General features: G+C 36.6%; 1 protein-coding gene and 1 non-coding gene across 15 annotated transcripts in view; both read left to right on the top strand.

The window, feature by feature from the left end:
- Nucleotides 1-21,729, top strand: part of ZNF385B (zinc finger protein 385B) — a 401,761-nt gene that overhangs the window by 325,970 nt on the left and 54,062 nt on the right. For 12 of the 14 annotated variants that reach the window (XM_044242447.1, XM_044242452.1, XM_044242458.1 and 9 more), the window contains 2 exons: nucleotides 9,562-9,600; nucleotides 16,444-16,554. In XM_044242447.1, the coding sequence (XP_044098382.1) occupies nucleotides 9,562-9,600; nucleotides 16,444-16,554 (150 nt within the window). The remainder of the gene's footprint in view (nucleotides 1-9,561; nucleotides 9,601-16,443; nucleotides 16,555-21,729) is intronic. The other 2 variants (XM_044242448.1, XM_044242460.1) reach the window with 1 other exon arrangement.
- LOC122903782 lies at nucleotides 18,549-18,655 on the top strand. Its single transcript, XR_006384008.1, has one exon. It is a non-coding gene; the product is annotated as a U6 spliceosomal RNA (small nuclear RNA).

The following is a 21,729-nucleotide window of genomic DNA, read 5'->3' as shown; positions in this document are numbered from 1 at the left end:
TTCTTGTGTTTTACATAGAGGTATTTGCCCAATTTTAGTAAAAGTGTTAAAGGTTGAGAGAGGCAGAAAGGGTGAATAAAAATTCCAAATGAGTGTTATGAAGACTTTGAAGGTGCCAAGCATCCCAATAGGTTGAATTTCCAAATGGGAAACAGAAACATTTAGAAACATTTCTAAAAATCTTCATAAGGAGTAGATAGATTATAAATACAAATGGTTTTTGCTCCCTAACATTCGAACTTTTTATGAATGTTCCTGAGGGATTCTATATTTCCTAACAACTCGCTACGTGGTGCATGTAGGTGTTTCTCCATTGCTTGACTAGGGAATTTTGATGAGATATCCATGGCCAAAATATGAGCAAGCTAGACACATTTTTAATGTGATGATTTCATTTACTGTATTCATTTTCCTCCTTTAGATGTTGCTGTATTCAGAATATATAGAGGCAGAAAGGGCTTTATGTATATTTGAAACAAATTTGGTGGATAAAATAGTTTCACCTGCCAGTGACTGCATTTCCTTAACAAACTCAGAAAAGAAGAAAGATAGTTCAGTTCAGACTACTTTTAGTTTGAACTGTAGCCTCCTTGCAGTCACCTAAAAATAATTATAAATTAAATGGATAAATGTTAAATGTCAAGCTGTACCGTTAACAGAGCCTTATTCAATAAAGCAATTATCACTGCAGAGAACAGAGTGAGGCATAATACTGAAGCTCTTTATTTTACTTTACAAGTATGGTACACTTTGTATAATATAAATGCAGAGTTGAACCAAAAATCTTTTTTTGCTGGAAGAGTATACACATATACATCCATACAAAAAGGCAGCAACAAGATAAATATATGACGTAAAATATTTTTGATGTCACTTGTCCACAAAACCATTCAGGGACTACTTTCCTAATAAAAGTCCTAGAATGTTAAGTGTGACAAAGTAAGCTTGTAAAGAGAAGGACCAGTAGAATCAATATTGATGTAGTCATGACTTCTTTGGATAGCAGTCACGGAATAGGGAGGGAGGGTGCCTGGCTGGCTCCATTGGAAGAGTGAGCAACTCTTGACCTCGGGATTGTGGGTTTGGGCCTCACACTGGGTGTAGAGATGACATCAATAAATTAATTTTTTTAAAAAAAAGGAAGCAGGGAGAGACAAAATACAAGATGCCCAGTTAAAGTTAAATTTCAGATAAACAACAAATTGTTTTCAGTATAAGAATATCCTGTACAATGTTTGGCCCATATATTTACTTTAAAAAAATGATTTGTTGTTCATCTGAAATTCAGCTTTAACTGGGCATCTTATACTTTTATTTGTAAATCTGGTGACTGTAGCAAGAGATCTGGGTTCTGGGCTTAGCTGGAGGGGTTCAAGCAAGTCACTAAAATTCTCCAAATCTTTTCTCATTTTCAAGTGAAGAAGCTGGACTAAAATCGGGCCGGTGGGTGTGGGGCCTGGCCTACCAGTTGTAACCAGCATCGTTTTCAGTGTTTATTGTTTTCAATTAGGATGACTTTGGCGGGGAGGGGCGGGGGGGTGGTTTCAGAAGCTCAGACTGAAATTAAAAATTTAAAAACCAGTTTGAAAACATAGATGATCTCTGACATTTTACCACTGTGTAATGAGAGTATGCCATGGAGAGAAGGAACCCGAGATGCTCAGGACTGGACCACTTGTCTTGCCTTGAGCCTTGTCAGTCCTCAACTGTCAGCTTTCTTCTTAGCGCAAGGGTAAGAAACATGGTCCTGCATCTGGGGAGAAAACATTTCATTTCCACTTTGCTTCGCAGAATAAAGAATACATCCAAACAGGCCCGGGTTTCCGCTTGCACTTCTTCTTGCCTGGTGGGGTTTTCTTTTCATCTTCTGCCTTTTTAATTTGTGTCACGGACCTGTTTTGCTTCACCATCAGGATATATCTGATTCGTTACCCAACAGCCTTTCAAACTCAGCTTTGACAGAATGGTTTTGAGAGGATGTCAGTTAATGCATCTTGCTGTTTGGGAGGTGTATTGATTTTTAAATCAAGAAAGCTCAGTGCTTTCCTAGTGTCTAAGGAAGCCTATGTAACTTTTTTTTTTAAGACTGTTTACCAGAACACAGGCAAACATATTCTTACTTACTTGTATTTAGAGACTTTGGACCAATAACTTTTTTTTTTTAAGATTTTATTTATTTGGGACGCCTGGGTGGCGCAGTTGGTTGGACGACTGCCTTCGGCTCAGGGCGTGATCCTGGAGTCCCGGGATCGAGTCCCACATCAGGCTCCCAGCTCCATGGGGAGTCTGCTTTGCTCTCTGACCTTCTCCTCGCTCATGCTCTCTCTCACACTCTCTCTCTCTCAAATAAATAAATAAAATCTTTAAAAAAAAAAAAAAAGATTTTATTTATTTATTTGACAGAGACAGAGGGATCACAAGTAGACAGAAAAGCAGGCAGAGAGAGAGAGGAGGAAGCAGGCTCCCTGCCGAGCAGAGAACCTGATGCAGGGCTCGATCCCAGGACCCTGAGATCATGACCTGAGCCAAAGGCAGAGGCTTTAACCCACTGAGCCACCCAGGCGCCCCTGGACCAATAACTTTCAAAGCTACATCATAAGTATCCGCAAGTAGTCTTTGGTTACTGGTATGGCCTTTTTTTTTCTCCTAAAGTACGGAGAATTCTTTTTTTTTTTTTAAGGTATTTTTCAGAGTTCCTTTTGGCACTGAATTTTATGTTATGGAAATTTAATCTTGAAGACAAAGTTTTGGAGGCAGTTTTCTGGTCACTATTTTAAAAACAAAAAGAAAGGTCAAGAACAAAGTGCCTGTCTTCTATCTCAGATATTAGCCGGTCCTTCCAAACTGCAGGATGGATGTACTATGATGTACTACAGAAAAATTGCTTCTCATGATCTTCTCATGATCTATCCTCAGCTGAATCTCTATCTTCTTGAGTATTTTGCACATCTATTGAAAAATTGTTCTTCAGTCCATATTCCTGATATAATTTTTTTTTATTTCACCCTGAGAAGACACAATACTAAATAGCACAGGAAACAGCTGACCTGTGTAGTTTAGATTCTCTTGGTGAATCCAGTTCCTGTTCCCAACACTCTGAAGCATGTACTCTAGCTTTGTTAGTGGGACTTTTTTGGGGAACAGGGGGTGACATAGTTCATTGTCAACTATGCATATCTTGGGCTGTTTTTTAAATATGGGACTATACCTTATTGAGTAAGGTAGTACTTACCTTTGGACTACCTTTGGAGGTAGTAACTTTCCCACAAGGAAAAATATATTCATAGGATTTATCATTTTATTTCTTCTTTGCTATTAAAATTCATAGTAGAGTTAAATTCTTATTAATTTCCTAAAAGATTCCACATAGTTTTCATTTTTCTTAAAATTTTTCTGAATTTTTTTTGCATTCTCTCATGAGGACATCTAACATTTTCATAAAAAAATTTTTGTTATCTTGTCTTTGACAGATGTTATAGATCTTTCATATCTGTATGCATCCATTGGCCAAAAAATATTATAGTCATAGGAAGGCAACTTTTTTTTTAAAGATTTTATTTATTTATTTGACAGAGAGAGAGAGAATGGCAGAGGGAGAGAGAGAAGCAGGCTCCCCACTGAGGAGGGAGCCCCACGCAAGGCTATGATCCCGGGATGCTGGATCATGATCTGAGCCTAAGGCAGACGCTTAACCAACTGAACCACCCAGGCAACCCAGAACATCAAATCTTGAAGATAAAAGAAAAACCTTTCAAGAACTTTCTTCCCATCTTGATGGAAAAATACCACTCTCTCTCTCTCAGTGGTTTCCAGTCACATCCAAACATTTGCTTGTTTAAGAATGGAAACAAAGGGGGCGCCTGGGTGGCTGAGTGGGTTAAGCCGCTGCCTTCGGCTCGGGTCATGATCTCAGGGTCCTGGGATTGAGTCCCGCATCAGGCTCTCTGCTCAGCGGGGAGCCTGCTTCCCTATCTCTCTCTGCCTGCCTCTCCATCTACTTGTGATTTCTCTCTGTCAAATAAATACATAAAATCTTAAAAAAAAAAAAAAAGAATGGAAACAAAGAAAGAAAAGCATTGGGTTTTCGTAGGAGATAAAATTCAGCTCATTATCTTTTTTTCCCTATGTTGAAAGCAGCAGTTAGAATTGGACTACAGAGTGGTCTGGGCTTCCCTAATAAATCACATTAACCGAATAGACATTTCAGAATGCATTGTTTAACCTGAATATGGGTAATATGCCATTGAATTTTTTTAGCTGACTCATCTGTTGTTTGAATAGGAACATCAACACCCAAAACTGTTGGGTGTGTATGTGTGTGTGTGTGTGTGTGTGTGTGTGTCCACGCAGTGAGGTCTGAGTGAACCTTCAGTTAAGTCTCCTACCCACTGCAGACATAAATTGAAAGTCTTATTTGTTACACTGAGCTTTTTGAAATGTTCTTTGATGTGGCTTCTTAAATTAGCCAATGGCATAACTACAGCGTTGCTGCATGGCTCTTAATCCCTGGTAGCATGGAAAATCACCAGGCATGTGGAGCTGCCAGGAAAATGGAACATTTTACATTTGTACTGACCATATTTGTTACATACAAGGATCTACTGTCAGAATTAGATGTGCGGCTTCAGTAAGGTACACAGGTCTAATCTTGTGGCGTCTCCCATTAACAAAATAACTACTGTCTAAAAAAGACCTTAAAATTTCTTCCTTTTCCTCAGAATAGTTTTTAAATTATCTGTCAAATGCGTTCAACTGGTTTTCCACTAAAGAAAGGGAAGTGGTGAAACCACCCATTCATTAGCTTTTTGCTTTTTTCTTTTACCATTTGGTAACTTTTTGAAGTTCTTAACGTATTAAACTTGAAAAACATTATTTTCTTAGAGTATCTTCGTAAGTGTTAGATCATGGACCAATTCTGTACTTATGTAAAGAACAAGAGAGGTAACTCGTACTCATTTTGCTATTCACTAACTACCAGACCAACCACACTGCACAGAAACCCGCTTGGAAGGTTTCCATGTGAGAGGACATCTAGCACGTAGCACTCCTCTTCAAACAACTTCCAAAATGCAGGTCACTTTCTCCTTGAGGTTAGGACGATCATGGGACTTCTGACATCCATTTGTTATCTTGGTCCTTTCCAGTTGAAGAACATCCACTGTGGAAATCTCACAGGCCACTTTGAAAGCTGAGGAACATGTCCCTTACTTGGACAATTTGTACAATTCGGAATTTGGTATCAAATTTTTCCTAAATCATGGAATAGTGTCATTGCTTTTATGTTTTTGGTATGATTTTACATGTAGAAGTATCTGAATCACAGTTGTGTCAAGACAACCAAAATGTTTTTAGGAATTATCTGTGGTAAAATGTGGTGTTTTTTTTTTTTCCCCCGTTCTCCTATCTGATTTTCTTTTAAGTACTTAAACACTCTGAAAATACCTTATTTATTACTTTAGATTTATAGGTCTCCTCAAATACAACGTTGTAATTTTTTTTGAAGGCTTGTTCTTCATTTTATGTCCAGTTCCTAAGACAGTGAATGATAGCCACTTGATAAACTTTTGTTAAATCAATGAATTTTCAAGAAAATACAGTGTTTGTTCAAATTGAAAATCATGCATTTATAAAAGTGTGATGTGTTGGGAAAGGAGCAAAAATTTCCAAGTACTGAATAGTCTAAGTTGATATGAAACAACCTCTAAAAACGTTGCATCCTTTACTATCAGGGTGATCTAGAAAGTGGACAATATTTTATGGCAGAAACACACATCTCTTAACATTCTATGTTTCTTTTTATTCTTCCAAAAATAAAAACAAGATGGAATTTCTCCAAAAACCGCCGGAAAATGCAGTTCAGTTTTTCTTTCCAAATAGATCTTCAAAATAGATCACCGGGTGTTTTTCCTTACTTAGTCATCCTTTTTGTCAATGGAATATACAATCTCGTTTGATGAATCTCAGAACTTTTCAAAGAGGGCCTGACAATATGGAATTTGAGTGAAAGATGTCGAACCTTCTAAATTTATTTAAACAAAAAAAAGGGAGGTGGATGAAAGGCTAATCTGTGCTCTACTCTGACTGGCTGCTTCAGATCTCTGGGCTGAGGCCACTCATATTTTCTAGAGACTATTGACACCCCAAAGGAGACTCTGGAAAGAGAACCTGGGATCCCGTCTCATTTCTGCAGGAATCACTGCTAATACTTATATTATATTATATACTTATATTATATGTATTTTATATATAATATATATATTATATTATATAATACTTAATACTGCTAATTGTTAACCAGCCTCAAAATACTGAACAGCCTACCATATTTTGATAAAATAGTAGTAGTAATAGTAATAGCTTTATTGGGTTGGAGATAAAGATATAATGTGGCCTATTGCTTATTATTTCCCTAAGTGTGCGTTGTCTTACTTTAGCCTTTATACCCGTTCTGAATGACTGGTTAAACTCCTAGAAGAGGAATGGTATCCCATTGTTATCAGGACACAGAGGATTCGATGAGCAAGTCGCAACCAAGGTGTGGTTCTAGCACAGAGCTGGAGACCCGTGAGGGAAGCACCTTTCCAGACATATGGCTCCCCGCTGAATCAACAACCTGTGGAGAGAGTGGCGGGCCATTTGTCTTCCTTACCATGACAGTGATGGCATCCATGTGGACCCCTGTCAGGGTGTTCTGGGTAGGAGAAGCCATATCGGTGTGGCAAGTCTATGCTTGTACACATTCCAGATGCAAAAATGCAGGTCTCGTGGTCGCGTGCAATTCCAGTGTAATGTTCCATGCGGTTTACTTTTATTGAGCCTTCTTATTTGAAATCCAAAACCATACAAAGCTGTGTGGTTGAGGTGTTGTTGCCAATAATACGCAATTGTTTCTACCTCTTGATCTTTGAGAAAAGAAATGGGTCTTTGTGATAACTGTGTCTGGTCTCTATTTCAGTTTGTGAGGATTTGAAAAAAGTAAAACAATAATGTTAAGGCATGGGGTCAGAGTGCTTAAATATGAAAAAGGCAAAATCTTTTTTTGAAGTAACTCAGAGAGATACTACTCTTCAATGAGGTAGCTATCACTTTTAAATGTGTCACTTTATGAACATTTGAAGTTTTCATGGGACACTGTTGTCACATTCCTTTCCATAAGTCTGATATTGAAAAAGGAAGAGATGAAAAAATAGTCATTCTTTTTGTACTACTGTAATTTGCTATTGTTGCACTTTAAAAAGTGATGCTTTGCCAAACTTCCAGAGAGCCCTGAGTCACCAGGGTTTAGTCGTCAAGGTCCTCTTTGCAGTAAATCAAGGGCAGGTGTAAATGCTGACCCTCCCCGGCTGCATGTAATCTCTAAGTAGTCCCTCTCTTAGGTGTTTTATTCTGTGTGCAAGCCCAGCTGTTACAATGGGGAGAGAGGACAGGACAGCCCCAATGCTTATTTCTGGCTCTCCTTAACTTGCACAAGAAGAAATGGGCTGATTCTAAGAGTGACGAAAATGGATCAGAAAGAGAAAAACCCAGACTCACCTCTCCAGGAAACTTACTTAAGTATCAAGTGGGTCTTACATGTAGTTGGACGAGGCAACTCCCCTCCAGGCTGCGGAGGAGCTAGAAACATCCATCCTTTCTTCAGATCCCACCCCCCCATCCCCTTCAGCAGGAGCCGCAGGCACTACCCCTCATCAGGCTCAGTGCTCCTTTTGCTGGGAACAGTGGGGAGAGACTCTACCTGAGTTTGAATCCTGGCTTCAGACCTTCCGACTCAGGGGTGACAAGCTATTGAAACTCTCAAAGCCTTTGAGTCCTCATTTGTAAAAGAGGATAAAGATCCTATCTGCCTTGGGTGACTGTGGAGACGACACAAAATAATCCCTTAGTATAATTCCTGGCACATAGTAAGAGCTCCGTAAATCAAAGCTGCTCTTATGATGTTTGTTATTGTTATTCCACAGCTAAAAAAGGAATGGAAAGACCAACACCCCCTGGGAGGATAACACATTGACGTCACTGGTAAAGGGAGGGTCCTCGGTGCTTAAAATGTGAGAAAATCAGAAAACGGAAAAAAAGCCCAAAGTAGAGGGGAGGCAAAGGAGACAGACCTCCAAGTGCTTTCTCAGGCCTGTTATTTTGCTTAAAGGTCACTTCTTTTCCCAGCCCCAGTTAAATACAGTTTCTATTGTCTGTTTTTTCATTGGTTAACTTTCACAATTATAAATATGTCCTTATGTGGGACTCATCCTACACCATCTAGTCTGGAACAATATCTGACATATTAGGCTTCCAGGAATGTCTATGGGATGACTGTTAAACTTTAAACATCAAAAACGTGGTTTCTACCTCCATTTGCTACAAAAGCTAGTATTGCCCATTTATTATAAAACAAGTGCTTCCCAAATGCTTTTCAGTACATCGGTTAAAATAGATGACTGAGTTTAAGATGACACTACTCTGTCTTTAAGAATAGTGCAGAAACCTAGCCATTTAGCCACAGAGAAGAAAACCTTGTATTATCCTTCTTGGGCAGTCTCTTTGTTTTTTAATTGGGCGGTGCTCCAATTTTACTCCCATTTTTTTAAAACTTTTTGTTTTTTATAAACATATAATATATTTTTATCCCCAGGGGTACAGGTCTGTGAATCACCCGGTTTACACACTTCACAGCACTCACCAAAGCACATACCCTCCCCAATGTCCATAATCCCACCCCCCTTCTCCCAACCCCCCTCCCGCCAGCAACCCTCAGTTTACTCCCATTTTTTACTCCAACTTTACTCCTAGCCACCCTGGCTGCATAATGAAATCATTTTAAGACTCTTACAAGGATATAAATCAAATTTCAGGCCTCTTGAAAATTACAGAGATAGTCCGAAGTTTGTATTTCTAAGTTCTTTGCCTTGAACCTAAAAATCATCTCGTCTAAAAGCCATTTGATCCCATAGCCCCTGCATTGGTTTGTCTCCCTACCCCCAGTAGGGTGGCTCCTGCCTTTAGTGAGGTACCTGGCAGTTGTTTTTCCCAGTGGCTCGGTTTTATTTGCAGCTGCATATTTTTATGTGATTGCTTACACTGTGAAGATGTAAATTACTTTCTAGAATGCTCAGTAACACTTTTTAAAAATCCACACAAATTTGTGGTTCCATAATCTTGGTGAATACACCAAGGATACCTGTTTGTTCTTATTCTGATATTGACAATATAATAGATGGTGTGATAAGGCCAGCTTCATTAATTCATTTATAAGTACTATAATATAATAGTTAATTTGTCCATACATAGCCTCCAATTATCTCCTCAATTCCTAGTAATAGCCGCAACCCCATCTTTCATTTTTATTACCTCCCAGTTAATTGCACTAATAGGTTTTGCTTTTCATTTCTACATGATTTTCATTAGAAAAAGTGGCAAGTGTTAACTCTTGCTGCTTTTTGGTTAGTAAGCATTGCAGGCTTTTTAATCAGAGATGAATAAGGAAAATGAATTTTTTAAAACTTTCTTGTAAATGTGCTTGCTAGCTTCAAAATTCCAGATGACTACTTCTAACTTTTACTTTTTTAGAAAAGAAGAGGCTTATTTGGGACCAATAAATTCTGCCAGGTAAGGAATATTGGTAGCTAGAACTACGTGGGTTGTTGTTTTTTTTGTTTTTTTGTTTTTTTGATGGGAAAAAAAAAACCTCTCTTATATGAAATTTTATTTTTTAAAATATTTTATTTATTTATTTGACAGACAGAGATCACAAGCAGGCAGAGAGGCAGGCAGAGAGAGAGAGAAGAGAAAGCAGGCTCCCTGCTGAGCAGAGAGCCCAACACGGGGCTCGATCCCAGGACCCTAAGATCATGACCGACCTGAACCGAAGGCAGAGGCTCAACCCACTGAGCCACCCAGATGCCCCGAAATTTGATTTTTTTAAGGGAAAATAAAAGCAAAATTTCTCTAGCATTATTTGCCAATGAATCACAATTTTCTCAGTACATAGATAGCTTTCTTGTGCAATCTGAATGAACATGAGCTAAACAATGAGTATTTCAAGGCACTTGTTCATTTAAAAGTGATATAAACATTTTAACAGAGATGTTTGAAAACACTTGTTTATTTTTAATAATCAAATGTCTATGAGAAAGCCAACTGACTCTTTAAGAAAACTCTTACTGTGGTTAGTTGCAATATCTCCAATAATTTTTCTGAGTATTCTACATATGATATCATTATGATATGTATATATAGTTTTGACTGTATTAAACTGAGTCACATGCATATATCACAATTTAGGATTTATGAGAATGTTTTTATTCACCCTGTTTTATTTACCCTAAAAATTGGTGATTGAATAAAAGAATTACCATTGACTTAGTTCTACGTATCCCATCGTAATTACAGAGAACGGACATGCATTAGTAGAAGAAAAAAATATATTTTTATAAATTAACATCATAGTTACTGTTTTCTTCTAACTTGTAGAGTATTGTAGGACTGCTAAGAAAAGTATATAAGATTTTATCGTTTAATACTTTTTTTTTTTTAAGATTTTATTTGTTTATTTGAGAGAGAGAGAGCAGGAACAGGGAGGAAAGGGAGATGCAGGCTCGCCCCTGAGCATGGAGCAAAAGCAGGGCTTTATCCCAGGGCCCTGGGATCATGACCTGAGCAGAAGGTAGAGCCTTAAGCAACAGAGCCACCCAAGTGTCCCTCACTTAATATCTTAAAAAGGGAAAGGTAGAGATCTGAAGACCTTCTCTATATTCTTCCATGTTTGGATCCCACTGAAATGACTCAGGTAACTGTAGTTACTGTGTCAGATGGCAAATGCTCCAAATATCAGCTAGATGGTAGCTATTTCAAGGTATCAGCTGAATTGGCAAGTGGAGCGATCTTTTTCAGACAATTTAAAGTTTTCTTTCGACTGAAGTGGATTCCCCAAAATGACATTTGAATAAGAAATGTAATTATAGAATCCTGTGATAAACAGCAGAGAAAGACAAAAGAGATTTAGACGGGGGAGGGGGGGAAAGTGGATCTTTTCCTGAAATAGCTTTTTAAAAAAAAAAAGAATCAAATGGAAAACAGAAAAATCTATTCCAAATGAGAAACATAGGGAATAAATTTTTACATGATTAGTGATAAATTGTTAATTTATAGTGATATAAATTAGTGATAAATTGTTCAAAGGATAAAAGGCAACAAGAATTAATAACAAGGAATGAAGTGAAAGGGCTGTGTTTAGTTAGCTGATTTTATAAGGATGGATAGGATTATGTATATAGAGAGAAGCCAGTTCTGGTAAGAGTTTCTTGAAGGAACCTCCTCAGTTCACTTATGGGAGAGCAGACGGCTGGGAGCTTGCCTTTGTACCTGGAGGGCTCATCCACAGTTCACCTTTTGGGACAGTTTGCTCCCAGCCTTGGGGACACTAGGGGATTTTTTCAGGCTGATGTGGTACAAATGTGAGATTTAAGTAGAATAAAGTTGTATTAGGAGCCATTTAAAAAATTATATAAGCAGCTAACAATTTTTTAAATGTAAGAGGAATGTTTATATTCCAGGTCATGTTGGAGCTGTCAGCAAATGTCTTGGTTTATTAAAAACATGGAACTAGATTATTTTAGATAAGCCTTTTGCCTATGTTCGTACATTGTGGTATGGAAACAAGAAGAATATATGCCTTTATTTTAGATAATGAAAGTTTTAAATTTTTTAACGTTAATTTTCAATCTTTTTAAAAATGAGTAATAGGAAAAAAGACATTAACCTATGATTTCATGAATGTTATCATTGTTTTTTAAAAAGTTAATTTAAAAAGAAACAAAAAGTCAATTTTACTTTGATTTAAAGAAAAAAATAAGTAAATAATAATATATGGCTATGGCAAAAATGATGAAAGTGGCATGCAGAAAACTGGTGTTTGGAAAATATTCATATAGTTTTATTCCATGTAGTTCACACATAACCAGCAAGTATTTTTCAGAGCCTGAGAACAGAAAATATCTCAATAAAATTCTCTCATTTTTTAACTTTGCAAAACAGTGTACTTTTTTTTCAATCCTGCTCAATATAGTTAGGCAATTTTATTTTTAGCCTGTTCAAACTGCTTTGCCATCTCTAGTAACAATCAGAAAGTATAGTTTCATGTTTTACAAAGGTATGAATGAGATCTAAGTGTATGCATTTGTGAGTAAACTAAAAAAGTGAACTTAAGTTTTATTTTCTGAACTTCTGAGATTTTCTTTGCCTATGGAGAGTTTTTTTTTAATTTTTTATTTTTTATAAACATATATTTTTATCCCCAGGGGTACAGGTCTGTGAATTGCCAGGTTTACACACTATGGAGAGTTTTTTTTAAAAAGTTCATTAAGTACACTTAATACATCAGTCATGACCTTGAACCAAAGAAATCCCCAGATTTTCCAGTAAGGATATTTTTACATTTGGTAGTTAAACATCATACTCATACAATTTTTTTCTTTTTTTATGTTTTACATTATCACATATAAAATCGACATTTTGCATGTGTATATAGTTCTAAAAACGCTAACACGTGTAAATTTGTGTGACCACCACTACTGTCAGGATATAGAATATTTATTTTACTCCAGAATATCCCCCTCTCCAAATTTTTGTTCTGTATAGTGAGAATACATTGTCCTGTCATCTCTATTAAACTTGTAGCAAAAAAATAGGTAATTCTACTATTTGATAGTTCTGTAATCCACCCCCTTTTCTAATATACTTAGGTTTTAATAGCTAATTTTATACTTTGTTGATTTATACTTCTGATCAAGGATAGTATTCATTTGTCCTCTCTACCAAATCTCATCAACAAATCCAATCCTAAACTCTAACCACAGGAGATTTCCTACATGATGGAGTCAGTGGATCTGTTCTTGTTCCTGTTGCATGTGTTGATAAGTAATGCTTTGTTTATCATCCACAATGTTCTTTGAACTGCCAGTTGTCTGATGTTAATGCTGGAGATTATTTGGAATACGCAAGAGAATCACTGCTCTGTCTCTCTTTTTATAGGCTCTACAAATAGTGTTCTTTCTTTTTCCAAGTATTATCATGGTGTTGTGCCATAGTTTTTCTATGGCTGAGTACTTTCGTCACCATATATTTTTCTGAATATGTATGGAACATGCAAACTAAAGGAAAGAAAGTTATAGGGTATAAGTCAAACTTAATCTTTTTAAACATTTAGATTCACTTAACTAATATATAGTACATCATTAGTTTCAGATGTAGTGTCAGTAATTCCTCAGTTGTGTATAACGCACAGTGCTCATCACATCACATGCCCTCCTTAAAGTCCATCACCTCGTTACTCTACCCTCCTTCCACCTCCTCTCCAGCAACTTTCAGTTGGCTTCCTATAGTTAAGACTCTCTCATGGTTTGTCTCCCTCTCTGATGACTTCCCGTTCAGTTTTCCCTCCCTTCTCCTGTGATCCTCTGCGCTGTTTCTTATGGTCCACATATGAGTGAAATCATATGATAATTGTCTTTCTCTGATTGACTTATTTCATTTAGCATAATATCCCTCCAGGTCCATGCACATCAATGTAAATGGTAAGTATTCATCCTTTCTGACCACTGAGTACTGTTCCATTGTGTGTGTGTGTGTGTGTGTGTGTGTGCATACCACATCTTTACCCATTCCTCTGTTGATGGACATCTTAGCTCTTTCCACAGTTTGGCTATTTTGGACCTTTCTGCTATGGATATTGGGGGACAGGTGCTCCTTCAGATCACTACATTTATATCTATGGGGTAAATACCTAGTAGTACAATTGCCCGGTCATAGGGTAACTCTATTTTTAACTTTTTGAAGAACCTCCATACTGTTTCCCAGAGTGGCTGCACTAGTAGGCATTCCCGCTATCAGTGTAAGAGGGTTCCTCTTTCTCAGCATCCTCACCAACATTGGTTCTTTCTTGTCTTGTTAGGTGTGAGATGGTATCTCATTGTGGTTTTTGTAGTATTTCCCTGATGGCAAATGATATGAAGCGTTTTTTCATGTTCCTGTTGGCCATTTGGATGTCTTTTTGGTAAAATGTCTGTTCATATCTTCTGCCCATTTCTCGACTGGATTCTTTGTTTTTTGGGCATTGAGTCTGATAAGTTCTTTTTTTTTTTTAAGATTTTATTTATTTATTTGACAGAGAGCGATCACAAGTAGGCAGAGAAGCAGGCAGAGAGAGAGAGGAGGAAGCAGGCTCCCCACTGGGAAGAGAGCCCGATGTGGAGCTCGATCCCAGGACCCTGGGATCATGGCCTGAGCCAAAGGCAGAGGCTTTAACCCACTGAGCCACCCAGGCGCCCCGAGTCTGATAAGTTCTTTATGGATCTTGAATACTAGTCCTTTATCTGTTATGTCGTTTGCATATATCTTCTCCCATTCTGTAGTTTGCCTTTTAGTTTTGTTGACTGTTTCCTTTACTGTGCAGAAGTTTTATTCTTGATGAAGTCCCAAAAGTTTATTTTTGCTTCTGTTTCCTTTGCCTTTGGAGACGTGTCTGGCAAGAAGTTGCGGCGGCTCAGGTCACAGAGGTTGTTACCTGCGTTCTTCTCTAGGATTTTGATGGATTCCTGTCTCACATTTAGGTCTTTCATACATTTTGAGTCTATTTTTTTGTATGGTATAAGGAAATGATCCAGTTTCCTTCTTCTGCATGTAGCTGTCCAGTTTTCCCAGCATCATTTATTGAGGAGACTATCATTTTTCCATTGGATATTCTTTCCTGCTGTGTTGAAGATTAGTTGACCATAGAGTTGAGGGTCCATTTCTGAGATCTCTACTCTGTTCCATTGATCTATGTGTCTGTTTTTGTGCGAGCATCATACTGTCTTGATTACAGCTTTGTAATAGAGCTTGAAGCCCAGCATTGTGATGCCATGAGCTTTGGGTTTTTTGTTTGTTTTTTTGTTTTTGATTCTTTTTTAACATTCCTCTGGCTATTCAGGGTCTTTTCTGGTTCCATACAAATTTGAGAATTATTTGTTCCAGCTCGGTGAAAATTGTCAGTGGTATTTTGATAGGGCTTACACTGAATGTGTAGATTGCTCTGTGTAGCATAGACATTTCAACAATATTTATTCTTGTTTTCTTATTTATTGTTAAACAATATTTATTAATATTGCTCTGGGTGACATAGACATTTTAACAATCCAAAAGCATGAAATGTTTTTCCATTTCTTTGTGTCTTCCTTAATTTCTTTAATAAATGTTCTGTAGTTTTTAGAGTACAGATCATTTATCTCTTTGGTTAGGTTTATTCCTAGGTATCCTGTGGTTTTGGGTACAAATGGGATCAGCTCCTTAATTTCTTTCTTCTGTCTCATTGTTAGCATATAGAAATAGAGCTGATTATTTTGCATTGATTTTATATCCTGCCATGTTGCTGAATTGCTGTATGAGTTCTAGCAATTTTGGGGTGGAGTCTTTTGGGTTTTCCACATAAAGTAACATGTCATCTGCAAAGTGAGAGTTTGACTTCTTCTTTGTCAATCTGAATGCCTTTTATTCCTTTCTGTTGTCTGATTATAAAAGAAGGGTCAAGAACCATATGATCCTCTCAATCGATGCAGAAAAATCATTTAACAAAATACAACATCCTTTCTTAATTAAAACTCTCCACAGTATAGGGATAGAGGGAGCATACCTCAATATCATAAAATCCATGTATGAAAAACCCACAGCAAATATCATTCTCTGTAGGAAAAACTGAGAGCTTTTCCTTTAAGTTCAAGAACATGACAGGGATGCCCCCTCTCACCACTGTTGTTCAACATAGTACTAGAATTCCTAGCCTCAGCAATCAGATAACAAAAAGTTAAAACTTTACTTGATCAATATCTAGACAAAGGTTGCATGTTAATCTGCTATGGGTATTTGAGCGTACAACTATGACATGTGTTTCAAGTAAGATGGATTTCAATCTATAGTGCATGAAAAGTAATAAATTATTTTAAAATAATGATAATAGTTTCTATGTTGTGATATGAGCCTGTCATTTATAACTTTGTCATAAATCAAAAATTGAGAAACTGAAATATATGTGTACTGATTGTGACTGAGATCGTTTCAGACCATCTTAACAATCATCACCTCATATAAGGAAAGCATTAACATGTGAATTTGAACCCTGATCTTTGAATCTTAAGTTTTCTTGTTTTATGATTCTTTTAAGGTTTTTCAAGATTCTTTATAGAGGTATAAGATTCCTTGATATGATTCTCCTGTGATTTGGTTGGGAGTGGTTATTTTTTGCTCTTGTTTTTAACTCCTGGAAACAAGTAACTTGCTATTGAAGGAGACTGTTCATTATCCCTCTTTGGGAACTAAGAAGTTAAAACCTTAGGGAATAATACAACTACTTTAACTTGCTCATATTTACTGTCTATCCTTTGAAGCTGTACATTGACTATTTTATCATTTGCTCTTCAGATGGATCCTGTGCAAAAAGCAGTCATTAACCACACTTTTGGAGTGTCCATTCCCCCAAAGAAGAAACAAGTTATTTCTTGCAATGTCTGTCAGCTTCGCTTTAATTCAGATGTGAGTAACATCTTTTTATTATTCTCTGTAGTCTGTCAAGCTCAAAGTCTGATTGTTCTGAATACGTACATCTCTTCATATTTACATCACCTCTAACAGCCACTCGCCTTGGTGGCCCACTTAGTTCAGTGGGCCAGATTTTCCAGGGTTTCGGATTCAACATTAGAAACTTGAGTAATAGAGTAGCTAATATCAAAAACCAAGAATTCCTCCAGGTGATCAATCACACCCATAACATTTTATGCTTAATCTTGCCAATGATACTCACTTTTCAAAAATCACTAAATAGAAAAATTTTTTAAAGTTGAAAATGCAGGGGTGCCTGGATGGCTCAGTTGGTTAAGCCGCTGCCTTCGGCTCATGTTGTGATCTCAGGGTCCTGGGATCGAGCCCCGCATCAGGCTCTCAGCTCAGCAGGGAGCCTGCTTCCTCCTCTCTCTCTCTACCTACTTGTGATCTCTCTCTCTGTCAAATAAATAAAATATTTTTTAAAAAGTTAAAAATGCAATGAATGCTGAAGAAAATTATTGCTATTCCCCTTTATAACAAATGTCACATTTCATGTGTGTATGCCAAATCATATTAAATGCCTGAGGGAATAATTTATTACACAATTTATATTTTCCCCAGAACATGAAAATGCAGGGAAATTTTTTTTAATTATTTTAAATGGCCAGCATAACCATCATGCTAAAAATAATAATAATAATAACAAGAAAAGAGTACAAATCAGAGTAATGTAACGTGAAATTAAAATAAATAATATCAGAATATTTGTAATACTCAGTTACCAAGTGAAGCCAATGGCCAATACATATCTGAATCTGGAACTATATATTATGTGTTATTTCCTGAGCTACTCCACCCAGAAGCCATTTTCCAAAGAAAATGTTCCAGGATTCATGCTTTTTTGCAAATACTAAAACAATAAATACTCTTGTTTGTACATACCAGTAAATGTTTTGCTAATTCTGTATAGGAAACATATATAATAAAAATTGGAAAAGAGTGTTTTTATCATGTTTAACATGATTTGTAAAAGTATATTTAATGCAATTTCCATCGAAAATCCAATAAATTTTTTTGGCACTCAATAAAATCTTTCTCAACTCCTTTTTCAAGAATTAAAGTGTTTCCTAAAAAATTGAGAACTATATGGTATCAATTCATTAGAAGTCTCAACATTGTCAGCTGTCCCCAGATTCATCTATAGACCTTGTGCAATCCCAGTCAAAATTCCAGAGAGCATTTTTGTGGAAAATGCCAAGCTTCTTCTTAAATTACATAGAAAAGAAAAACCCGAGACTAGATAAAGCTTTAAAAAAAAAAAACAAAAACAAATTTTCCAGATTTCACTCCTTGATTTCAATAATTACCTTAAAACCTACAATAATCAAGACTGTAATATTGGTGGAAGGATAGTAGTTATGTTGATTAGTGGAACAGAAGAGTCCAGAAATAGCCTAAAGCTGTATGATCAGTTGATCTTCAACAAAGTTGCAGTGACAATTCAGAGGAGAAAGGCTAATCTTTGTAACAAATAGTGTAATTGGATAACCACACATGTAAGTTTAGAAAAAGAAACTTAAAGGCCGTTTCAGACAAAATTCTAAAATTAATTCAAATGAATTATATATGTAACTATGAACTGAAAAGTAAAAAACTTCAAGAATAAAACATAGGAGGAAATCTACATGAACTTGAATTAGGCAAAAGATTTCTTAGGAAACTAAAAGTGTGAACTATAGGGGCACCTGGGTGGCTTAGTCTGTTAAGCATCTGACTCTTGATTTTGGCTCAGGTAATGATCCAGAGTTGTGGGATTGAGACCCACATTGGGCTCCAGCTCAACATGAAGTCTGGCTATCCTTTCCCCCCACCCCATCAAATAAATAAATAAGTGTATGAGCTCTAAAAATATTGCTATATTAGACATCATCAAAATTAAAAGCTTCTCTTTAAATGACACTGTTACACTCTTAAGAAAAATAAAAGTGCTTGCTTGGGCAGCACGTATACTAAAATTGGAACGATACAGAGAAGATTAGCATGGTGCCTGCACAAGGATGACACTCAAATTAGTGAAGCATTCCATATTTTTGATGGACCATTATTATGCTAAGTGAAGTAAGTCAATCAGAGAAAGATACTTGCTATATGATCTCACTGATACTAGGAATTTGATAAACAAGACAGAGGATCATAAGGGAAGGGAGGGAAAAATGAAACAAGATGAAACCAGAGAGGGCAACAAACCATAAGAGACTCAATCTCAGGAAACAAACTGAGGGTTGCTGGAGTGGAGAGTTGGTGAGGAGATGGGGTGGCTGGGTGATGAACACTGGGGAGAGCATATGCTGTGGTGAGCGCTGTGAATTGTGTAAGACTGATGAATCATAGACCAGTATCCCCAAAACAAATAATACATTATATGTTAATTTTTTAAAATTTGCACCTCAAAAAAAAGGAAAAGTTATAGACTGAGAGAAAATAATATAAAACATGTCATTTAAATATTTAAATAAGGGGCATCTGGGTAGCTCAGTGGGTTAAAGCCTCTGCTTTCAGCTCAGGTCATGATCCTGGGATTAAGCCCCCCATCAGGCTCTCTGCTCAGCAGGGAGCCTGCTTCCTCCTCTCTCTCTCTGCCTGCCTCTCTGCATACTTGTGATCTCTGTCTGTCAAATAAATAAATAAAATCTTTCAAAAAAATATTTAAATAATTTACAACTCAATTAATAAGAAATGGGCAAATGATTTGAACAAGCACTTTACCAAAGAAGAAAAATGAATGGCAAGTTAGTATGCAAAACTGTGTTCAATATCATTAGCCATTAAAGAAGTGCAGACCACAATTACATACCCCTCTACCTATTAATATGATGAAAATTAAACAAATTGATAATACCAAGTGTCAAGGATGAGGGGCAACTGAACTCTAATTTGTTGTTGGTAGAAATACAAATGGTGCCGGGACTTGGAAAATAGTTTAATAGTTATTTATAAGAAGTTTTTAGGAAGTTATAAATTTTCCATACAACCCAACAATCCAACTTTTAGGGTTTTATCTAAGAGAAATGAAAACTTATGTTTATACATATGTGTCACTTATAGTAGCTTTATGCATAATTGCCTCAAACTAGAATTGAGCCAAATGTCTATCAACTGATGAATGGATCAACAAATAAAAATATAGTCATACAATGGAATACTGCTTAGCAATAAAAGAAATAATATGCTGATAAAATCCTACACAATGGGAGAATCTCAAAGGCAGGATGCTAAATGAAACCAATTGAACACAAAGACAAGGTACTGTATGGTTGCGCTTATATAACTTTTGGCAAAAACTATTGGAAAAGAAGTCAGATCATTAGTTAACAGGGATGGAGCAAGGCGAGGTTAGGAAATCAACTACAAAAGGTGTAAGGGGTATGAGGGAGCTTTTTGAAATGATGAAAATATTCTATATCTCCATTTTTGTGGTGGTTACACAACTGTTTTTGTTTTTCAAATCCCATACAACTAAATACCTAAAAAGGAATTTTACTGTATATAAAGTATACCTCAGTAACCCTGACTTGAAAAAAAAAATCAGCATTGTAGGAGCCATGAAATATTTTGTAAGTAGACTAATTAATGATAGGAACATAAATACTAACTGTATTGAGCTACAATATTACTACTTAATTTAAGGTATAATAAGTAAAGAATTTTTGTAGGGAAAGACAGAATAATAAATCCTAAAATAGATCCAAGTATGTTTAATAATTTTGCATTGTCATTATCCACATTTCTAGTCACATCACAGGTCTTCTGCTCTATATTTTGGATGAATCCATACACTGAGAGGCCATGCAGTATAGAATCCTGGGTTAAGAGTCTTTGAGGTGATTTAAATCCTAATTTCGAATTTGATAAATCACTTCACTACCATGGGTCTCAGTTTCCTCTTGTGTCACAACCTAAAATAGACTAGATAATTTTGAGAGGACCATTACAGCTCTATGATTAAAAATCATTTCCATGGCTTTTCTGTTGGAAGATAGGGTATACAGCAATTGCCCTACTAGGTATTTACCCCAGAAATACAAATGCAGTGATCCAAAGGGACACCTGCACCCCAGTGTTTCTAGCAGCAATGTTCACAATAGCCAAACTGTGGAAAGGGCCCAGACGCCCAGTGACAAATAAATGGATAAAGAAGATGTGTGTATATGTACATATATATATATATGTAGACACACAACAGAATACTACTCAGCCATCAAAAAAATGAAATCCTGCCATTCACAACAATGTGGATGGAACTAGAGGCTATTATGCTAAGTGAAAAAAGTCTGTCAGAGAAAGATATTATCATATGATCTCACTCATATGTGGAATTTAAGAAATAAAACAGGATCATAGGAGAATAGAGGAAAAAAATAAGACAAAATCAGAGAGGGAGACAAACCATAACAGACTCTTAATCATAGGAAACAAACTGAGAGTTGCTGGAGTCAGGGGAATGGGGTAACTGGGTGATGGACATTAAGAAGGGCATTAAGAGGTAATGAGCACTGGGTGTTACATAAGACTGATGAATCACTGATCTCTACCTCAAACTAATAAACATATGTTAATTGAATTTAAATTTAAAAACTTATAAATAAATAAATAAAGGACAGGGTATAAATATCTCCTACCTTACAGGTGGAACAATTAAGACCCAAAAAGAATGACTGAGAGGTTTGTTTTTCATTGATGTCATGGGTTGGGTTAATGGCCGGCGGGGAGGGGGGCTGCCTTCTGTCTGTGCCCCAGAATTGCTCTGGGAGTAGGTTCACCTTTGACTTGAGTTTTGTTTGATGTCAATGATTTTCTTTGTATTTACTAATAGGGACATGAGAAATGTACACAGGTGAGCATGTGACCACCAGTTTCCTTGTCACCGTTCAAAAGTTCTGTCGATAATGGAGAAAGAAATTCAATTTCTGAGTCATGCTTAGACTCTGGGCAGTAAAGCTACAAAGTCTGGGTGGCAAATTCACAAGTGTGACATATACATGTTCTTAGTGTTTAGTAATGGTGCTATAATCTGCATAACTGAGCTCTGAAACTGAGCATTTTTTATTTGGGGGAGAGTTTATTATTTTATAATTACCCTATTTACATTTTAATGTAAGAATTAAG

Source organism: Neovison vison, chromosome 3 (assembly GCF_020171115.1).
Source record: "Neovison vison isolate M4711 chromosome 3, ASM_NN_V1, whole genome shotgun sequence".
Lineage (NCBI taxonomy): Eukaryota > Metazoa > Chordata > Mammalia > Carnivora > Mustelidae > Neogale > Neogale vison.
This window is presented reverse-complemented; position numbering and strand designations above follow the sequence as displayed.